Source organism: Haemaphysalis longicornis, unplaced genomic scaffold, assembly GCF_048455015.1.
Source record: "Haemaphysalis longicornis isolate Haplotype H1 unplaced genomic scaffold, Haemaphysalis longicornis Haplotype H1 scaffold_14, whole genome shotgun sequence".
NCBI lineage: Eukaryota > Metazoa > Arthropoda > Arachnida > Ixodida > Ixodidae > Haemaphysalis > Haemaphysalis longicornis.
This window is the reverse complement of record NW_027526245.1, coordinates 14,370,258-14,391,831: the sequence shown is the minus strand read 5'-3', so window position 1 is coordinate 14,391,831 and position 21,574 is coordinate 14,370,258. Positions and strand designations below refer to the sequence as shown.

The following is a 21,574-nucleotide window of genomic DNA, read 5'->3' as shown; positions in this document are numbered from 1 at the left end:
TCCCCTCATCCCCTCCTGACGTCACACGAAAACGCCGCATAAAATGGGTGAGCGTAAAGAGAGGAGGACAGCATTTTTGAATTAGTTTTTCTACTAAATAAAATCGCGTAAACGCGCCTAGAGTGGTCGAAACATGGCCTGGGGACTCCGGACTACAATTTGCGCTAGTAATCCCGCAATGTTTACATATCACTTCAGTGTCCCTTTAAGCAGTTATATACAAGTGTTATATAAATGTGTCCACGGGTGCGAACCCAATACACATAGTGGAATCTCGATGATACGATTCTGCGTGATACGAATTTCGGGATGATAAGAATTTCTGATAAGTCCCGGCGAAATTGCATTGTTTGCAAAGAGAAAAATTTCGGCTCTCACGAACGGGCCTGTGTGGCCCGGCAGATGATACGAACGAGCCGGCGAGGCGCCCGACTGCCGAACGAGCAAGCGACAGCGACGTGCGGGCTCTTTCTCTCACCTTTGTCGTGGAGAAAGACTCCACGAACGGCTGGGCTGTTGTTTTTTGATCGCGAAAGTGCGCCGCGCACTCCACAGGTGCGCTGACGCCGCCGCGAAACCACCCGCACGCTGCGCGGGGCGCGGCCGGCCGCGGCAACAGGCGGCAGCTTCGGTCGCGAAGTGGTGCGGGGCGCTCGAGCCACCGCTTCTAACCACTATTTAAAATGCCGCTCAAAGCACGCATGAAATTTCTTGTGCGGTAAATGAGCTAATAATGTGGGCGAAAACAGTGTTATAAAACCACATGCGCGCCGCTAGTGAAAGTGCCCATGAAATATCTGCCGGGGTGCTAAGCCCAAACATCCCCGGCAGAGCCAGCCAGCTGTCCCAAGCGCTTCGAAACTGCTGCCCTGAGGCGCACACCTTCCCATTGGCGCAAATTGTCAGGCTCTTCCCACTGCCACGCGCGTCGCGCATCATTTCCTGACCAAGGCACAGGCGACCGCAGGCGCGGATTCGTCGACGCGGGTCTGATATCGCGCGCGCAACGCTGACATGCACGAATCGCATGCAAAAACGCTCCTGTAGTGAGCTCACCAGAAATTACCGCTCGGCGACATGGAGGTTAAAAAAAACTAGAAAAACGTCACGGATTTCTCCATGCGAAAGTAATTAAAGAAGTAAATGAAAACTTTTTTTAGTGCTCAATTTTTTGGTCTGTGTTGGTTCATACGAATTTCGGATGATACGAATATTTTTCGCGGCCTCGCGAACTTCGTATCATCGAGATTTTTGTCCCCAGGTGCTCAGTGTCTCAGTAACATGAAGCTCAGTGACACCTGACAGCTATTCGAATTCGCTTCGAAAGTATTCAACGCCTAGGACTATTCGCTTCGAACTAAAATATCACTATTCGCACAAGCCTATAAATGGGATGCGTTAACGATAGCGGCAAAAAATGATTTCTCTCGGTGATTCTTTTTGGTTCTGAAGACCCCACATTGTTTGCATTTGTGCCTTTGGAAATATCTTTGATAGAAAAATTGTACACTTCAACATGTGATTCAACGTCCCGGTTTGTTGCTACAGTAAAACCTTGTTCCAAGAGACACTCAAGGGAACCAAAAAAATGCAGGGGTGAGACAGCTGCGCATATTGCACAGTTTTGATACAAATTTGTTTTCCTGCGCCAGGTTGCTCCAAAAGCTTGAAAATTGCAACAGTTGCGCCAAACTGCTCCAAAACAGTCCGAGAGCCAAGGATTTTAATGCACCCGTCAGTTTCACTGGGGAAAAATGTTTACTGATGGCATAATTTTCCAGCACCCCCAAGCTGATGCTGTAGGTAAAGGTTTAATGGATTGATCATTCAATAAAAAAACCGCATAACATTGTCCCCGAGATAGTTTTTTCGAAAGTCACAATGTCGGGTTGCGCACGATATATATATCTTTTTTATTTTTTAAAGATTTCCCAACCATTGCAAAGTCTTCTAGAAAAAATACTTATTTGTACTGAGGTGGCAAACTACTTGTGTAAGTTGATAAAAAAATGGCAATTTTCGGAGCGCCGTACCTCCGGTGATGGGGGTGGCTGGGATTACATTTAGTCATTCGATCTGTAGCGGGAAGTTGCACGACTCAAAAAACGGGAGTTCATCAAAAACAATTAAAGGGACACTGAAGTGAATTTGTCAAGCTCCCGTTTTTGCTTGCACTGCGTAGACTGGCTCGGATTAGCACACTTTTCATCGTTTATCCGGTTGACAAATCGGTAATTATTTTACAAAGCGCGAAAGAAGAAAAACTGCCATGCGCGGTTTGCGGCGGCCGCACCAACTAAGCTGTGACGTTGGGAGGAGGGGGCACCGTGATTGGACAATGCCCAAGGTTAGCAATCAAACAAGTTTCGGTTTCGGTTCTGTAAAACAACATGTTTGGCATCCGATGGCGTCGTTGGATGGGCATTCTCAATATCCCAGTAATCGTAGTACCGCGCTTCTGCCATGTTGTCGGCTGTGAAATGCATAAGATAAGCCTCCCAGGATGGCTTGGAATCATAGCATTCACTAGCTGAGGCCTACGCAGTGCATGAACGCCCTCCGCGTCCCCGCAGACGCTCAAATACACGCGCTTTTTCCCCATATTTGGAGCTTTCATCACTCATGCCTGTATCGTAAAAAGCGAGTTCGCACCAGGCCAAGGGTCTGTTGATTCTGGCCTGTGCCCGCTGCCCGCAAGCAGTCGGTGCTTATGGCAACAGCACGCCAACGAGAACTTGCTAGCACGCCAGTGCCACCCTCCGCGAGTTCTGCGGACTATTTCATGGAGCAATGAACGTTGCGGCCCCAAAAAAGATGAACTCAGTATAGAAAACATCGGAGAAAAACGAAAAAGTGAACTTATAAAAAAAAAAGCATGTACCCGCGAGGATTCGAACTTGCGACTGGCAAAACACTTCTGCTGACATACCTAGCCCCCTAGACCACTAGGCCACGCGCGGGGGCTACCCGACGATCCAAATATAAGGTATATACTGTACAACCAGTTTACACTTTTATTTAGTTTTAGTATTTCAAGCAGCTTAGGTGACTATTTGTTGTATTGCGCTCGTACAGTAAGCGTCCCCCGAGTTTCCACAATAGCTCACGTCTAGCAATTGCATTTCGTAGACGGAAAAGCGTTCGCAGATGCGTAGTCGTGCTGCTGACCGCTGTGCTTGTTTGCCCACCACAAAAACGTGCTTCCCGCACCCTAGGTTTACGCTGTATGGTAAAAATATTTATTTCCTTAGTACCTATATTGACTTCGCTGACTCTTCTCCCCCTTCAAGAGGCCTTATATTTTCCTACTGGCGTGCCAGTCAGCGAAGCGTCGCATGTGCGCTTGTGCAGCGCTTGTGTGAAGCGACCTTGACTTGGCGCTAGATACAGTGTACGAACTAACGAAGTAAAGAAAGGCACATTCTTCCATTCCCAAACGTGTTGTGGCTTAGTTTCAACTTATCGAGCGAATTGCGACGACCCGTCGGCGGCCGGTGGACTAAACGTTGGGCCGACTGACTCGGTCGCGGAAGGTCGGCGAGCCGTGCAGTAGCGCAGCCAATTGCCAGCTCCTCTCCTGCTGACGTCACACGAAAACGCCACAGAAAATGGGCGAGAGTGCAGAGAGGAGGACAGCATTTTCGAATTGATTTTTCTACTAAATAAATTTGCGTAAACGTGCTCAGAGTGGTCGAAACAGGGCCTAGGGACTCCGGACTACAATTTGCGCTCGTAATCCCGCATTGTTTACAAATCACTTCAGTGTCCCTTTAAGTGGTGCCCGCGAATTCGCCGTGTTTCGGCAGTGAGTGCGAGGTGCGGTGCGAGCGTGAAGGGAAATTTCGGACTCGTTGCGGGGTTATAAAACGCTGAGTTATTGCTGCCTTTGACAGCGAGCTTGCGAGTGCCGGGAATGGGACGATTGACAATGCAGAAGTGGTGGCGCAGGCGACATCGCCGCAATATGTTCAAAGGCACGGTCACACTAGCCCCACCATGGGCCGATTTGGTCGGCCAACACCGTGTCAGCGAGCTGCCGGCGGCAATGTCACACCGCGCCGACGCCGACCGCTGGCCAACCGTCTGCGTCGGCGAGAAATTGGCGGGGCATCGGTGTCTGCGCGATGTCGGCCGACGCGCTTGTCACACAACACTGACGGCCGTGCGACGGCCCACTCTGCCGCCTCGTCTCTCCGCCGGGGATCTTTCTTTCTCTAGTCAAACTTGGAGTATCGTGTCGTCGCTGCGCGACTGAAGCCGTTCGTGCGTACTGGCGTGTGCGCTGCTTGTACCTCAACTGTGTTCGCTGCTGCCGCAGCAGTAATAATACGGATGTTATGGATGAACCCTAGGCAAAAATAGCACGTAAAATATGCATATAAATTAGTGCATACGTCAGCGGAAATTTACCTCCTCTAATAGAGAAGACCTTCCATTGCACCATGGTACCGCATTTTCGAGAAACACTGTGCAAGGGGAATTAATTGTGGCTCAAGACGCCTCTCGCTGTTTCGAAAGAAATTTTCCGTTATAAAGGTAGTTGCTTCTCAAAATCACGCAGAAAATGATTCACAAATTGGATACGCAAACTATGCCCCTTAAAAAACCCTTAAAAAAAAGAAAAAGCTGACCCCGCCGGGAATTGAACCCGCAAGGTTGAGCGCACAGGCGCGACGCGCGAGACCACTGCACCACCGCACAAATGCGAAATAGCCTGGGTGCTAGATGGAGGCCCATCCTTCCGTGTCATACGCTGGTGTTTACTAGCTGGTTTACAAAATTCCTGGCTGGTAAACTGAAATTTCTTAAATAGCGCTTGCACACCAAGGTTCCCCGAAGCCCTCACAATAGCTTACCGCCATCAACTCCGCTGCTTCGCGAAAGCGCTCGCAAAAATGTGTGCCCGGCTGCGACTGCGACTGCGATTTCCCACTGCGGGGATAGTGCTTGCCATACTTTGCGTTTTTACGTTTCACGTTAAAAACCTTGGCCAATATTGATCCCTTATTACCCAAATTACCCTGCGTAACTCTTCCTCTGCGTGGATCGGACCTTACATTTTCTACAGGCGAGCTGATCGCACACGCATGTGCAGTTTGCAGCTCCGGGGTAGCGGCGCCGCCGGAGAGCATGGCCGAAGCGTCGAAAGCCAAAATACGGATTGCATTAGCGCTAGTGTTGAGTTGTATGGGCTTCATGGACCTTACTGAGTTTATTACACTACAGAAACTATCAAAATCGAGCCGCATTCATTGCGGCACGAATGTTGTCGGGGAGCAGTTTTCGCTTCTTGATCGATTTCTGACGATGTGTCGGGCGACTGATTTTGTTGGCATCGTTGGTCGGCGAGCCAGTCACACTACGCGGACTTTCCATCGGCCGACCTGTTTGTGTCGCCGTCGGCGTAGTATGACAGCGCAGTCGAGCAACTTGGCAGTTGGCCGATGGTTTGGCGACTCGGCGTCGCCGTCGAGTCGGCCTAGTGTGACCGCGCCTCAAGCAGTGTCCAATAGCGGGATGGGCTATTATTGCACGCTATTAATAATGATTCATCTATCTGAAGTAAAATTTAATGCCAAGAGGGAGGTGGCTAAACATACCACATTACTCAGATTACGATCGCAGTGATGGAACGTGTACCTTGGGGATTGAAATGGGAGGGCTGGTGGGGTGCGACGACTGTCACCTCGCTTAGCGCTACTTTTGCCGTGGCTCCACACTTGTGCGTAGAGCCCAGTCTAAGATTACAAAAAAATAATTTCGGCATTCACATGATAATAAAAATGCCTTACGATTTCTTAGTTTTTTAATTCGATATTTTCAACGGCGCTCCATGCTATCTATGCATACAGCCTAAGAATTTAAAAATGATTTGTAAAAAGGTAGTGCAGTTCGTACCTTGTGATACTCCGGTAGAAACAACTGTATTGAAAGGCTGTTTCAGTGTTATGTACGTTCAAAACCGATTAAAATATGCATTCCACCCCCCCCCCCCCCACGAGTTGCCAAAAGTTTGATTTTTTGGGCTCCTAAGGTGACATAATAAATGTCGTTCTTCTGCTCCAAATCAAGGTTCTTCTGCTCCAAAATAAGATTTCGTTGCTCCACAAACTGCTCCCAAATCTGATTCAGCTGTCTCACCCCTGAAAATGTCTCTTGTAACCAAGGTCTCTTGTATGCAATGTTGCTAACATGGCGAACAAAGGAAAACCAACCAAACCGCTTTCATTCAAATGTCTCTTATAACCAAGTGTCTCTTGTAATGATGAGGTTTGAATTGCACGTTGGCTGAAATTTCCCCGTTGGCACACCTGCAGTGGAAATTTTGCCATTGGATATTTGGTTCATGTTCTGGCCCTGCTGCGAGCACGGCACCAGAGAGTCGCCCCAGGGAGCGAGGGGAAAGAGAGCAAGTGCCTGGTTACCTGGTCGTCGCTGACTTCGACGCAGCGGATGGAGAAGGGTGGCTCCAGGTGTGCAAAGCCCAGCAGCGGAGGCTTGGAGCAGCTGGTCACAAACTGGGGAAGAATGTCAAGTTAGTCACAGCTACAGACAAGAAGGGATAAGAAGGGGAGAAAAACTGCGGGGGCTGCATGCGCAGCAGCTACGCCTGGGCTGTGCAGCAGTGGGCCTCCATCGGGCCCCGCAAGGGAAACGCTCGCAGTGCCACGGCTGCCACGTTGGGGGGACACTGGCGCAGCGCTATCCAAAAACCAAGACAAAGCGCCTGTGTCTCCGTTTTTGAACAGCGCTGCTCCAACCAGCCCAACTTCCAAGGGGTGCTCTCTTCACTCGGTTGGTACACCCGCTTGGGCCATTCGACAACGGCACCTCTGCTTTCAAGGACAGCTTTACTACTATCGCTTTCAGCACCAACAAGCTTCCCGAAAAAAAAACATTACTGTATACTTTTCCACTTGTTTTTTTTTCCTTTGAAAAAAAAAACAAGTGGAAACAAGCCTTCCAACATACTCAAGAACAAGAACAAGCCTTCCAACATACTCAAATTTTACACTCTTTGCGCGCATCTTGACACCAGGTCTCTGAATGGCAAGAGAAAACAGGATACACCTTGCGAAGGCAACAAGGGGCGAGTTTATGCCATTCCCCAGCTGTTCAAGTTTCTTATCTCTGATTCACTCACTCTCTACTTATGAATTCCTCCCCTGCAAATACAGTCGAGCGTGGATGTAAGAACTCCTGGATTTAACAAAGTTTTTCAATTCCCCATGTGTTTGAGACCTCTATGTAACGAAGGCATTGCAGCTTGACATAACGAACTTGTTACACTGATGAGTGATTGTTGTTGGCACCTTTTCTGAAAAAAAAATCAGCCGGCTAAATGCACTAATTTAACAAATCTCGCCCACACCGCAAACTACCGTGTGTTTACACGTGAGTGCGGTGTCGGTTAGCTTCTAGGCCTGCTTGTCGGTGCGTAGTCGCGCGTCTCCATGGTATCTGTGGTGTCAGTTCGTCGGCGGCGAGTTCTGCTGCCAGACAATTACCAGTTTTGTCTTTTCAAGACAAGCTCACTATTTTAAACGCCATCCCTGCTGGTGAGAAAGAAGAACATTGCTGCCACCTGGTACAGTATCCAAGCTAGCAGCCTCTCAAAATTTTGAGTGCGCCAATGAGCATCAATATCGCAAACAAGTCGATGAGAGCCACACTTGTTTCAGCATAAGTGTGGTCCTTGAAATGCGTTAAGGCACCGACCAGTGTCACACGGCAAAACTGATGCATTTGTGAGTATGGGGGGTAAGTGACCTTGCTTTTTCAGAATGCCGTGTAGTGACAAGGCTTGTGCAGAGGCAGCAGTCGCAGATCACGCAGTTTTTCACTGTGAAATAAGTTGTCGAAGGGTGAGACCACTTTCATCTCTGCTTCATGCACGCGAGCCTATTCTCAAACCCTGCATGCAACCAAAACCTGCATGTAACGAAAAATCGCAAACTTTTTTCCAACTTCTTTGTACCTTGCGATAACGAGATTCCACGAGTGTGGTGTAGATGGCGCCACTAACCCTACTAACTCGCTAACCTATTAACATAGGCACCTGTGTCTGTTATCTATGACTGCTGTAGTTCTGTCGAAGTGACAATAAAAGCAGTGGGCATTGGCCCACGGTGGTTATTGTGCGGTGATCATTGTGGCGCGACTCCCTACATGGTGTCAGAAGTGGGGAGCGGTATCAGTTTTCATCTGTTGTGCATGGCTTGAGTGAGGCCGGCGCATGCCGCGCTCGCGGCTGCGGGCTGGGCTAGCTTTTCGCGGCAATGGCGTAAAGTGATCTAAGCTGCCTGCTTCAACGAGCACGCTCCTCGGCTAGCAAGATGGTCAAAGACAGCAAGTCAGTGCCGGCTGCGGCTATGGTGAACCTCCGGGCCCCACCTCCCTTCGACTTCGGCAACCCTGGAGAGTGGCGACATTGGCTGCTTCAGTTCGAAGACTACAGCTTCGCGTCAGGACTGCACGTCGCCGCCGCGGAGGTACGCGTGAGGACCCTGCTGTCTGCATGGGCCCAAGAGCTTGGGAAATCCTTTCCGCGCTTCGTGTTGCGAAAGACCAGTTGAAAGATTTTCAGGCGGTCACCAGCAAGTTCGACACTTATTTCGTCCACCCGACGAACGAGCTGTATGAGAGCGCGAGATTTCGCCGGCAAACACAGCCGCCTGGCGAGTCCGCCGAAGCGTTTTACACTGCTCTCTGGGGAATGGTTCGGTGATGCAACTATACATCACGGGAGATAGAAGAGCGGCTCGTTGTCGGCCTTTCGGATAGGAAGCTGTGGGATAAGCTTTGCAGAAACTCGAAGCTATCGCTAGAGGAAGCACTCTTCGGTTGAGCTGTATGAAGGCCGAAGGCGAGGTCAACGGGACACCCGTCAGGTTCAAGCTGGACAGTGGTGCGGAAGTGTCCGTGATACCAAGCACGTTCTCCGGTCACGTCTCGACCCACCTGAAGGTGAGCTGATGGGCCCAGGGGGCCACTCGTTGTTTTGGGGATCTTCCGGGCAACATTAAAGTGGAAGGACCGCTATACCGTAGAGAAGCTCTACGTGGTATGCTCACAGCACTTCTTGGGTTTCCAGCCATTCAATTTGCGGACGGTGTCGTCAAATCAGCTGACGAAAAGCAAGGGACGCAGTTAATCGTCAACACCTTTGCGGCACAAGTATTTAAGGGTCTAGGTGAGCTTAGAGAGGAGTACGAGATCCGCTTGAAGCCGGGAGCCATTCCATATTCCGTGAACGTTGCTAGGCGCATTGCAATCCCTCTTCTCGACGTCGTGAAGGCCGAGCTGGATAAATTGACTGCAAGGCAAGTTATATGGAAGGTTACTAAGCCCACACCGTGGTGTGCAGGCCTGGTGGTTGTGGGAAAGGCTTCGGGAGACTACCATTGATCTGACAAGACTGAACAAAGTGGTTCTTAGAGAACAGCATGTGCTCCCTACGGTCGAGCAAGTACTAGGTCTTCTCGGTGACGCCAAGGTATTTTTAAAGCTTGACGCGACATCCAGTTTTCACCAAGTGCGGCTGGCTGAAAGTAGCCAGGAGTTGACAACATTTATCACGCCGTTTGGGCGGTACTGTTTTTGCCGACTCCCATTTGGTATAACCTCGGCGCCAGAGTACTTCCAACGCCAGATGTCTTACATCCTCGAAGGGCAGAAAGGTGTGGTCAACATGATTGACGATGTGCTGGTGTTCGGCCGAAACCGGGAAGAACACGACACAAGGTTGGCGGAGGTACTTGGTCCCATGAAGGCAGCGGGTCTGACCTTGAACAAGGCAAAGTGCCAGTTTGGGGTGGCCAGCGTACTCTTTCTCGGAGTTGTAGTTTCAGCGGAAGGCATCTCACCAGATCTGGCCAAGGTAGAGGCCGTGCTGAAAATGGTGCCGTCGGTGGATGTTGAAGCTGTTCGCAAGTTCCTTGGTATGGTGAATCATGTCGCAAGGTTCTTGCCGCATTTGTCCAATGTCGTGGCTCCAATCAGGGAGCTTTTTTGCAAGAACGCTGCTTGGATCTGGGGCCACCTCAGGAAGCTGCTTTCCAAAAAGTCAAAGAGATGCTCGCATCCGACGTCTGCATGGCTTGCTATCACCCGGCGCGGATTCCAGCTCCTTTGGGCTCGGGGCTCCAGGATCAACCCAACGGAGAACGACGAGTGGTAGCTTTTGTGTCCCGTTCGCTTACTGCGACCGACCGAGTTTGTCAGGGGTCTTCAGTTTCTTGTGGAAACAGATCATCAACCACTTACGGCTTCTCTAGGGGAAATGGAGGTCGACTTGTTGCTGCCAAGGATACAGCGTCTACGACTTAAGTGGATGTGGTATCAGTTCAAGATCTTCTATGTACCCAGCAAGTTGTTGGCGACTGCTGACACGTTGTCCAGAGACTAGGGGTGTGCGAATATTCGAAAAATTCGAATATTACTCGAATATTAAATATGTTATATTCGTATTCGCTTCGAAAAACATGTATTCGAAACATTTCGAATATTCGAAAGGGTTCGAATAATGGGTATTATGGAATATTTGGATTAGTTTCAACGGGGGACGTACACGGCTTTTAACTTCGAAAAAAAAAAATGAACGGAACATCATTTTTTTGAAGGCTACATATTCAGCTTGTATGTTTTTGTATCCTATGCGTTTGCAAAGTTTTTCCGCTGAAAACCGGCAATGGCAGAGCACAAGAGCGAAAAAATTGCAGTTTTCGAAGCGCTGTACCTCCGCAACGGTGAGACCGGGCGCGGCCATTTTGGTACATTATATGGACTGAGCGATCGTCTTTCCGGTACAGGCCGTCTCTTACATCTTCCTTCATTTATAAACGCACGAACGGCAGAAAACAAAGATGCACAGACGAAGCCAGAAATAGATTCTGAATTGTGAATGGCTTTCCGGTCGGCGCACGCTGAAACAGCCCTCCTGATCGGGCATCGCCATGACAATGCAAGATGGCGACCGCCTGAACTTCGTATTGCGCGTTTCTGAGTTCATTTTTTGCTTCTTTGCTCGGCAAGTTTCTGTTCAGTCATTTTATCTGCTGTGGTATTTAACATGGAAATTATCGCGATAGCAATGCCTGAGATCTCAAGCCAGATTACGGGAGGTTGCGTGGCTCGAAAGGCGGAGAAAATCGAACGCTTCGTGGTGCGCGTCATTTCATACCGGAGGGTTAAACGCGATGTGCGCACTTGTGGTAGCTGTTCGCAGATGCCTGAACTTCGTATTGCGCGTTTCTGAGTTCATTTTTTGCTTCTTTGCTCGGCAAGTTTCTGTTCAGTCATTTTATCTGCTGTGGTATTTAACATGGAAATTATCGCGATAGCAACACGATCAACTATACATCGGACCTGCCCAGCGAGCGCGGCCCCAGCACCGCCGTCGCGGGGATAATTTTCGCCGCTGCTAGTGGAGTGGCGCTACTTACGCCCTGTCGTTCCCCGCCGCCGGGGCCGCCGCACGCGTGGGCGCAGCATTGCAGAACGCGCTATTGCAGACGCGTGGAGCGTAAGTTGCGTCTGCTGTATGTAAAGCACGAAGTTTCAGACATGAAAAATACAGCTTATTCAGTCCTCTGAAGCGCGTTTTTTCTTTTGAAGGAGCACGATGGTATACTGTTTCGTACCTTATTTTAGATCTGAAGGAGGTAAGGTGAGAAATGTTTCCTTTCACGATTTCCCCATCACTGAAGTTTGAGACAAATGGATAAAGACAATCTCAAGAAAAGATGAGAACACCCTTGGTTTTATTTTTATTTTTTTCCCTCCACAATTGTATTTGATTTTTGTAATTAAACGTTTTATCGCTCAACCGATCACGACAAATTGAAGCTAGCATGCTTCGCTGTGCATAGTTATCGTATTTTAATATGGTTGATTGGTGTTAAAAAGCAACGAGCAGCGGTGCGCTGTCTTTACATCTGAGCGTACCTCTCATGTTCCCACCGAATTTATTGGTGTGTTTTTTAGGTTATTCAGTGCCAAGCATCAAGGCCAGCACACTGGGCCTCATTGCGGGCTTTCGTAAGAGAACCGTCGAGGAACACATTAAGTGCTCACTCTGCGTGGAGCGGCTTAAGGCGCCTTGCTCATCTGCACCTGCCACTGCGGTGATCTTCAATTTGGACGGGGTGGGCTATCGTGTCCGCTATCGTATCCGAGGCTTCAGTTCCTGGAATTCGTCTGTGCACTAGAAAGAGCGGCCCAAGCATTCGCAAAACTTGCAATATCGTAAGAAACACCGTTTGTGAGGATGATGCTACCAGCTGCACTGGAAAACAAGCTTTTCAGCCATGACGGCTCAACGAATAGCCATACGAGGGCAGTGGTTGAGCTCGGGATGGAGAAGTTCAGCCGGTTTTTTTTCACAAATTTTGTTGCGGAGAAAACGGCCAAGAGTGGCAAAGGGAAAAGGATTGCGGAAAAACCAGACTCCAGAATAGTGCTGAAAGTGTGACTACTGTGCTCCATTGTTCAAGTGAAATATATGGTTGTGAATGAAAATGAACTTTTGAAAAAAAAACGCCAAAATTTATTTATTTATTTATTTATTCAGGTACCCCTAAAGGCCCTCCGTAGGAGGGTATTACATAGGGGGGAGCATGCGCATACATCGAACATAACATGAATGGGTGCTAACAGAATGATAAATTACAAACGTAGCAAAAAAAATACAAGCAATAAGAATTTTTAAAACACATAACTACAAAAACAGATAACTACAAGGCAAGCACAGCAAAAAATAAAAAAGGTCAATATATGCAAGCAAGAACAGAATTAGGTTACTTCATTTTTTAAAAAGTCTTGAAATTTTGTTAGGTTAGCTTCTGTGGCAATGTGCTGTGGTAGGTTATTCCAGTCTATTATTGTGCGCGGAATGAATGAGTTTGCGAACGTAAATGAATGGCAAGTGATGCGCTTAACTTTACAAGAATGATCGCGCCGTGGAAATGTAACAGTGGGTGAGTGAAAAAAATCGTCACGAAGGCGCTCATGATGATACAGTTTATGAAAAAGTGTTAGGCGAGCATGCCGGCGGCGAAGTGATAATGAAGCCAACTCGGCGCGATTTTTCAGCGCTGTGACGCTTGCGTATGGGGAATAATCGGAAAAAATAAAACGAACAGCACGGTTTTGCAGGGATTCAATATCACGCATAATGTATTCTTGACTTGGATCCCAGATGGCAGATGCGTATTCAATTTTAGGGCGAATGAGAGTGAGGTATGCAAGTTTTCTAATGTGTGGTGGTGCCTGCTTTAGGTTATGTTTTATTACGCCTAGTGTACGATTGGCAGATGCGAGCGTTTGATTTATATGGTTATGCCATTTTAAATTTGATTGAAAATGCACTCCAAGGTATTTGTAAGTAGAAACCAGTTCAAGTGTATTGTTATTCAGGAAATAGGTAGTTGGAATTCTAGTTGAGGAACGGGTGAATGACATGCACTTTGTTTTAGAAAGGTTAAGAGTCATTAGCCAATCAGAACACCATCCGTTTAATGTGTCAAGATCAGCCTGAAGAGCCTGGCGGTCAGTGTCACTTGAAATGTTACGATATATTACGCATTCATCGGCAAAGAGCCTTACTCTGGATGTTAGGCCGTTAGGTAAGTCATTATTATAAACTAGAAAGAGCAAAGGGCCAAGAACACTGCCCTGGGGCACCCCAGACGTTACCTGTACGAAGGACGAATTTGAGCTGTTAACGGATGTAAACTGAGATCTCAGGGGGATTGTGCAATGAAAAGGATTGTGCAATACTAGCGTTCATTAATGTTCTAAAAACCTGACTACAGTGTGGCATTGTGTGCCTAAACCGTGGCATTTTGTATGTAAATAAAATTAGCCTGTAAATAGGCTTAAATGACATCGTTGTTGAGTTAGTAGTGTAGCAGGTCATTGTTGCACTTCAAACGCACTCGCAATAAAGAATTCCCAATTTATTCGCAAAGAATGGGCCAAATCATCGTTGTTAATTAGTGCGTGTAAGACCGTGATGAGCATCTTCAGTGCTTGAATTTTTGCATTTGGTTTTCCGGGCACAGAAAATTCCTCCGCATCCTTATAGCAAGAAAAAACCGCTACGCTTCATGAGGAATTTCAACAGAAAGCTTCAATTTTGTTGTATTTACTATAACAAAAAGAGTTCCTGGGAAGCTTTTATGACATAAGTTTGGTTTATGCCATGAACTTCCCAATGTACATCAAATTCGGGAATAACCTCCCCCTACGAGTATGAACCTGTACACTTTGGTTAGCTAGCCAGTTCCGTTGTCAGTACGTGAGATAATGTTATTTCTTTTCGGCATCACTTCATATCCGACCACGAAACCAAATGCGTCACGTGCACCGTAACGCATCTCAAAACGGAAAAGCCAGTCAAGAGGCCCCGGCCCGCTTAACACGCTCAATCAGAAAAAACATTCATTCAGGGATGGTCACTGTAAAACTGATACTTATTCATTCGGAATTACCGAAATCAATTAACTGAAGTGTGATTAAACACGAATTCCCGCGCCAGACGGCTGCTAGTAGCGCTCGAGGACGCACTGCCAGCGTAGCCGCCGCTCGCCGCAACAGTGCGTAAAAGCGCCCCTAGCGGCCTGGCGCGAAACGAGACTCGGCGCAAGCGCTCCCATAGAGCGCCGCTGGCTGGGCAGGTCCGAAATAAAGTTGGTCGTGGATAGCAATGCCTGAGATCTCAAGCCAGATTACGGGAGGGTGCGTGGCTCGAAAGGCGGAGAAAATCGAACGCTTCGTGGTGCGCGTCATTTCATACCGGAGGGTTAAACGCGGTGTGCGCGCTTCTGATAGCTGTTCGCGGATGCTTACACGCTAGAGTTATTGCGTTGCTTTGCAGTAGGCTTGCTGGCCTTGGGAAAGAAACGGCCGACGTGTCAAAAGCTGCGGCGCGCACGGTGTAGCCCGCTGCGCGTTGGAGCATCACCTGACTGCGCAACCGGGTACGAGTGAACCCTGTACAGTCTACGCCCGTTACAACGGACCCTCTGAATCTGGAAAAAAACGTCCGCTGTAGCCGAAGTATGCAGTATCCGACGGGGGGGGGGGGGGGTGAGCCTTACAGTGGGTACTTTGACCGATATTGCATGCATAGTACATACACTTTGTTCTTTCTACACGCCTGCAGCACCTCTGCACAGTGATTGCGCGAGGGCAAAGAATCGCGTAAACACCGTTTCCAAAACTTAGCACCGGCACTTCGAAAAGGCCTAGCGCATGTGGTCAAGCGTGTAAAGACGCAAGATGAGCTGACCAAATAACGTAAGAATATAACTAGGCGCAATTATAAACCAGCTATAAAACATCAGTCGTGCCCATCAGCATTAGCTAGGCTCTTTTAAATCCCCTCACGACGAGGCAGGTTTTCCCGAAATCGTTCGTCAAACAAATCGGATCGCTGCCTGACGTTCCCTCAAGGCAGATTCCACATTTTTAGCGATTTTATTCTGGTCATTGAAACAGATGTAATGAAATAATCTGATGACGGTCAGGTGTAAAATCGAAAGTTAGACTAGTTGGACTGCGCACGGTTACAGGCAGATTGCACACAATGGATGGGGAACAACCCCTACTTGAGGCATTTTTTACCATTTTCACCGAACGGAACGGGAACAATGCATGCGTGGGAATAATAAAAGCTGAACTTCACTGAACCCGAGTTTTTCATTACATAAAAAAACTGACGAGGGCAGACTCGCCTCCAAGTGCACCACTTCGAGTATTCGATTGCCCTGTTTTCAATATCACCGGAGTCGCGTTTATCGGCAGCGGCCTTGTTCTTGACGGTACAGCGGACACTGTGCTTAGACAGGCCTGTACTTCTGGCGATGTCAGCCTGTTTTTCCTCGTGTTCAACAGCGTTAATTACGCTTAATTTATCCGACAGTGAAATCAGCTACCCTGCCGCTCATGCCGCTGGTCGCACAAAAAAAAAAGCCACTGGCTTGGCTTGGCTGCGCCAACGACCCGGCTGCCAGCATGTTGCCAGACATAATAGTTTTCTTGCCAAAATAAACGAAAAAGCACACCGGGCGCCGGCCCCGCGGAAGTCCGCTATAAACGTTCAGTCGAAACAATTTTCGCCTAAAATTTAGTCTGTTGTAGCCGATAGTCTGCTCTAGCCGGGTCTGTTGTGAGTGGAGTGGACTCCATTTAAAATGCATGGGTACCAGACAAACCAACAGAAATGGTCTGTTGTAACCGAAAGTCCGTTGTTGCCGGATCCGCTGTAACGAGCGTAGACTGTAGTTGTAATTAATGCCAGTGACGTTAGATATAATCGTAAGAGTGACCAGACGGGCCACGTCAGGGTTAACCAAAGTGTGACATGTTGCGGAATATGAACGCCGCAATGCGGACGAGCCATATTGCTTTCTTTCACAACGTTTCTCGAGCACTTTGAGTAATCATGCAGAAAGGTCTGAGTTAGGAATAACAACGCGTTGATGGTGTTGAAAATGTGCCTTACTATCGTAAAACTTAACAAATTGAATTTTTAGGGTCATTATTAAAGGAGCCATGAAGAGAAAACACAAGTTTGGTTCATTCAAAAGATTGCCTCGTTAGAATCATACTGACACCACTTTTAACGTAAACTTCGCTCAATTAGAAAAAAAGGGAATGGCCATGCGACCCACCAGCTCATTTCCCGCAACAGAACCTATGATGTCATTCGAGCCAGCTCTGCGATTGGCGGAGGCCGGCAGAAGCAGACGCAAATTAGGTAGAGCTTACAAACTAGCCGAACGAGCGATTTGCGCTTAAATTTAGGGTACATTCTTTACAAAGCAATAACAATGATGGGACAAACAGTGGAAGTTACGAAAGCACATGTAAACATAGAAGTACTGATGCGTACTGCTGTTCGTACTGCGCACAGCATGCTTGGTTTAGCTGCACAGCCCTACGGGGCTTGGGGTTGTCTCAGACGACACTGGCCGATTGATGCAAGCAACGGTGTCTTACGTGACCACATTTGTCGAGTGAGCACTGTTTCAGGGAACGAATATTTTCTCCCAGAACAAAAACAAGCCAGCTTTAAATACGGGCAAAAACAAGCCAAATGCTTGCCACGGTATGGTGGCGCCATCTAGGTTCGGGTAACGTAAAGAAACGGGAACAAACAACACCGCTGTACAGGGTGGAGACAACCTATCAACTTCCCGTGCCGCCGCAATTGGGCCAACGTGCTCAACGCGTTGTTCTTTTCGTTTCCCACGAGACCTAGCAACGCGAAACAGCCAATATGATTCAAACTTCTTCAGTAAACCGCGTTGCAGCAATAATTTTATCCAGAATGGCGGCGCCAGCGTATACGTGTGTCTCTACCCTGTACGGCGGATGCGTGAATGAAGGTACTCTAGGCTGCAGAGGCAGAGCGGTCGGTTCCTGTGATGTCATTGCAGACCCCGAAAACAAACGATTTAGCGGGAAAATCAAAATTTTAACTTAAATTGTTTAATTTCTCAGTGAATAAAACATCGTTTGTATCCGGACAAGCGCTGGGGGCACTATAAAACACGAAATCTTTCGAATAAAACCAACTTTCATTTTCTCTTCATGGCTCCTTTAATACCAATATATACATCTATAGTTTATTGCATATTGGCTTTGCTGCGAGGAATATTAGATGCCCTGACTGTCAAACGTATTAAAAAATGTACATGCATTGAAGTTGGGGTTACGCAGAACGTTATACCAAGCTTTAAAGTAGCTCATTTATATCATTGTGGTACGTACACTTTTGGCAATGTACACCTGCACGTATGAGTACGAAGTTGCTGCTACAGGCTAGGTTATAAAATAAGTCAAAAGTTAGTTTTCAAATTTAAGTAAAATAAAAGTGTGTGTCACTTGTTCTATGGTCACAACGCTGCAGAGGGAAGTTGTTCAGTGCAATACAGGCAACCAGCTGACCTACTTTGCATTGAACGCCAACTCCCTCCGTTTGCTCTGCAAATTGGGCCATGCATGTGCTCTTCACAGAGGAGCTAAAAATGATGTTTTATGGAAAGAAAAACGCTGCAAAAGGCACTACAATTTCAAGGAAAGGCATTGCAGAAGCCCTGTGTTCGAAAGGACATGAAAGGCTGCGACCCTAGCGACTTTTGATGAATGAAATCAATGTTACAACTTCGAAAGCCGTTTTCTAAAAACTCTTTTTTTTTTTTTTTTTGCCACGCACGTAGCTTGTTCAAGTGATTTCTTCGTGACCGCTAGGTGTATTTTGACTTCGTTCTTTGCGTTACATTCCTTGACAAACAGCTCCGGGCATGACACTCTTGGTTTTTCATGTTTAGGTTTTGTGAATTTTTTATTCAAATAGTCGTTCATGCATGGTCTATGTGCCTTTTGTACATTCACCTATAAAAAAAGTAAAACTAAAAACGTGTTGTAATAAAAAATAATGAGGTCGTAACAGAGACCCATTACGCGGTCCCGCGAGAGTGGGGGTCGACTCCGTGGAATGCTACGCCCGAGGTGTTGTAAGCACAGCCAGCACTAGCTTGCCTATTAGCTTGGAAGTGATGAAGCACCACATAGCGTCGGTGTTCCACTCTAGTCACGTTCTGCGAGTACGGCTGGCCTGCTAAAGACTTTCGCACTGGAAATTTCGTAGAGAGCTTTCAGTCTTAAGAGGTAGCCAGGTGGTGGTCCCAGCTGCGCTTCAGGTCCGGCAGCTCACACACGAGGGGCACCTCGGTGTTGCTCGTTCCAAGGCAGGGGCTAAGGTGTGGTGGCCAGGAATCAGCCGCAGGATCAAAGACCACGTGGAAAACTGTCAACAGTGCGCGATGGTGAGGCAGCAGAGCCTATGATTCAATCCCCTACCCCACAGCTTCCTTGGCAGCAAGTGGGCGCCGACTTATTTCATTTCGAAGGCCAGGATTTCCTCTGCGTGGCTGACTATTATTCCCGCTACCTTGAAGTATTGTCCTTGCGGGGAACTTCAAGTAGCGCAGTTATCTCCGCCATGAAGAGCGTCATGGGTGTTTCGGGGTTCCCGAGGTGGTTCAAAGTGATAATGGGCCACAATTTTTATCCCGTGAATTTGCGCAGTTTGCTGAAAGCTACGGCTTTACCCATCGCACAAGCAGCCCGGGTCTCCCGCAGTCGAATAATGAGGTGGAACGTGCGGTGCGTACAGCGAAGGAGCTGTGGCGAAAGAACGCAGATCGTCACGTGGCCCTGCCGGTGTGTCGGGACACTGCTGTATCGGCTGTATGGGCGCAGCTGTATCGGGGTTGTATCGGCGCAGCTGCTGATGGGCCGGCGGCTGCGGACCCGTTTGCCGAAATCAGGGGACTTGGTGCAACCTGCCTGGCCGAGCGGGATTCTGCTGCACGGCGGAGACAGACGAAAGACTACAACCGCTGCGCCATGGTGTTCGGCAGTTGTGCCCTGGTGAGGACGTCTGGGTCACCGACACCGAACAGGGTGGTGCAGCACAACCGCCGCCATCTCGTTCCCTTCGGGGGCCACTGGGGCTCCCTGGGGAGCAAACCAGCCACCCCATCGGCTCCAGTGGTTCTCAGGGGACTGCTGTTCGAGACGAGCCTGGCGTGGACCGTTCACCGAGTGCGGAAACTGCGAGTGCAGGGACTCCACGTGTTCCGAGTCTCAGGCCGACGCGTGGTCACGCCGAAGAGACTGCACCTGTAAAAGGTGTTTGTTTTTCCCAGAAGGGGAGGTGGCGCCACTAACTCCACTAACTCGCTAACCTATTAACCTAGGCGCCCGTGTCTGTTATCTGTATATGACTTGTAGTTCTGTCGAAGCGACAATAAAAGCAGTGGGCATTGGCCCACGATGGTTATTGTGCCGTGATCCCCATGGCGTGACTCACTACAACGAGTACGAAATTCCCGTGGCAACGAAACACTTTCGGATCCCAACCCGCCGCGGTGGCTCAGTGGCTAAGGCGTTGTGCTGCTGAGCACAAGGTCGCGGGTTCGATTCCCGGCGGCGGCGGCCGCTTTTCTGATGGAGGTGAAAAGCAAAAACGCCCGTGTGTACGAGATTTCGGCGCACGATAAAGATCCCCAGGTGGTCAAAATTAATCCGAAGGCCTCCACTACGGCGCACCTCATCGCCTGCGTTGCGTCGGCGCGTTATACCCCACAATCAATCAAATCAACTTTCGGATCCCCAGTGAATGTCCACAGAAACCCATGTATTTCATATCTCGCAGCAACAAATGGTTTTTGTAACGCAGTAACAAAATTTATCATTTATTATCAAATTATCATATTATCAAAATTTATATTTGTTTTGCTCACGCAGTAAGAAAATTTATCACAAGCCCTGCCAGCATTTTATCTACCCATTTGAGGATAAAGTGCTCAAAAGCATTTTTTTTCGGACTCAAGTTGTGTAAATTTCTGCCACAGCACACTTGCATGACCACCGCCATATTTGTTAACAAAAACGCCGCCAGGGAGTGACTCACGGCATGGCTTTGGCTTGGGCTACACTAGCCGGCTACCGCTGAGCAGTGCATGTGCATTCGTTGCCTGTGCCAGGTCAGTGGCCCCAGTGGGGGAAGGGAGGATAGCGTCTGCAGCTCCTCACTCTACCGTTTTCAAAAGCCCCTCTTTTATGACGCACGAGTGCAAAACAAAACAGTGACGGCCACGGCCGCTGTGGACTTCAGTTTTAGTGCCTACTCACCGCTTTAGTGCCTAAAGCGGTGCCTACTCAGTTTTGCGAACAGCACTGGAACAAGGGGGCTCCACTGGTTGGCAGAGTTCAACAACAGAAGACTCGGCTTGCATGCGCACGCATGCTCTGTGCCGAGTGCCAAGGAGAAGAACTGGCAGAGAAGGCAAACCCGCGGGTGGTTTTGGATGCGTTTGACAGGACGACTAGCAACGAATCCCTTCTTGTAGCGGGAGAGCTGAGCTGTGTGCAAGGTAAGGCTTGTAAAGTATTACAGTTAAACTTCGATGTAACAAAACCCGGAAGTAACGAACCACGAAACTTCGAAGTAACGAACCACGGAATTTTCCCTAACTTCAAGTGTATGCACACCATGTATGCACACCCTCTGTGTAACGAAGTCCCGTTTGCCGGACTTTCAATATAACGAAGTTTCACGAAGAACTAGGCACGAAATTTAAGTTGTAGAGGTAGATTTTGGGAGACGCAAGCGCCGAAATGGGGTCTCAATAAGACGCGAACGGCGACATGGGAAGCCCAATGCCGCGGATGTGGCGAGCCACGGAGTCGGCAGTGAGCGAGCCCCCTTGCCTACAAACTGCGCGGCGTGCTTACATGGCTGGCGCACTGTTTCTGTTTCTGTTGGAGCTTCTATGCGGGCATCAGCGTAAACTGCATGGAGCGTTTTGTCTCCGCAAACCCCCCCACTTCCCTCGCAAGCCACAGGTGCACTGATGCAGCCACACAGACCACCCATGCGATGTGGGTAGCTCCAGCAACCGCTTCTAACCGCTCGCTGAAACGCAACTTGAGGGGCAAACGAGAGGGGCCTGCGAGGGAAAAAAGGCGGATAAAGTGGGCGAAATTTTGACTGTAA

General features: G+C 48.6%; 1 protein-coding gene across 7 annotated transcripts in view; it reads right to left on the bottom strand.

Moving 5' to 3' along the window:
* The window catches only part of LOC144165153 (ubiquitin-protein ligase E3B), a 185,111-nt gene that overhangs the window by 375 nt on the left and 163,162 nt on the right, over positions 1-21,574 (bottom strand). For all 7 annotated transcript variants that reach the window (XM_077695256.1, XM_077695255.1, XM_077695254.1 and 4 more), the window contains one exon: positions 6,426-6,518. In XM_077695256.1, the coding sequence (XP_077551382.1) occupies positions 6,426-6,518 (93 nt within the window). The remainder of the gene's footprint in view (positions 1-6,425; positions 6,519-21,574) is intronic.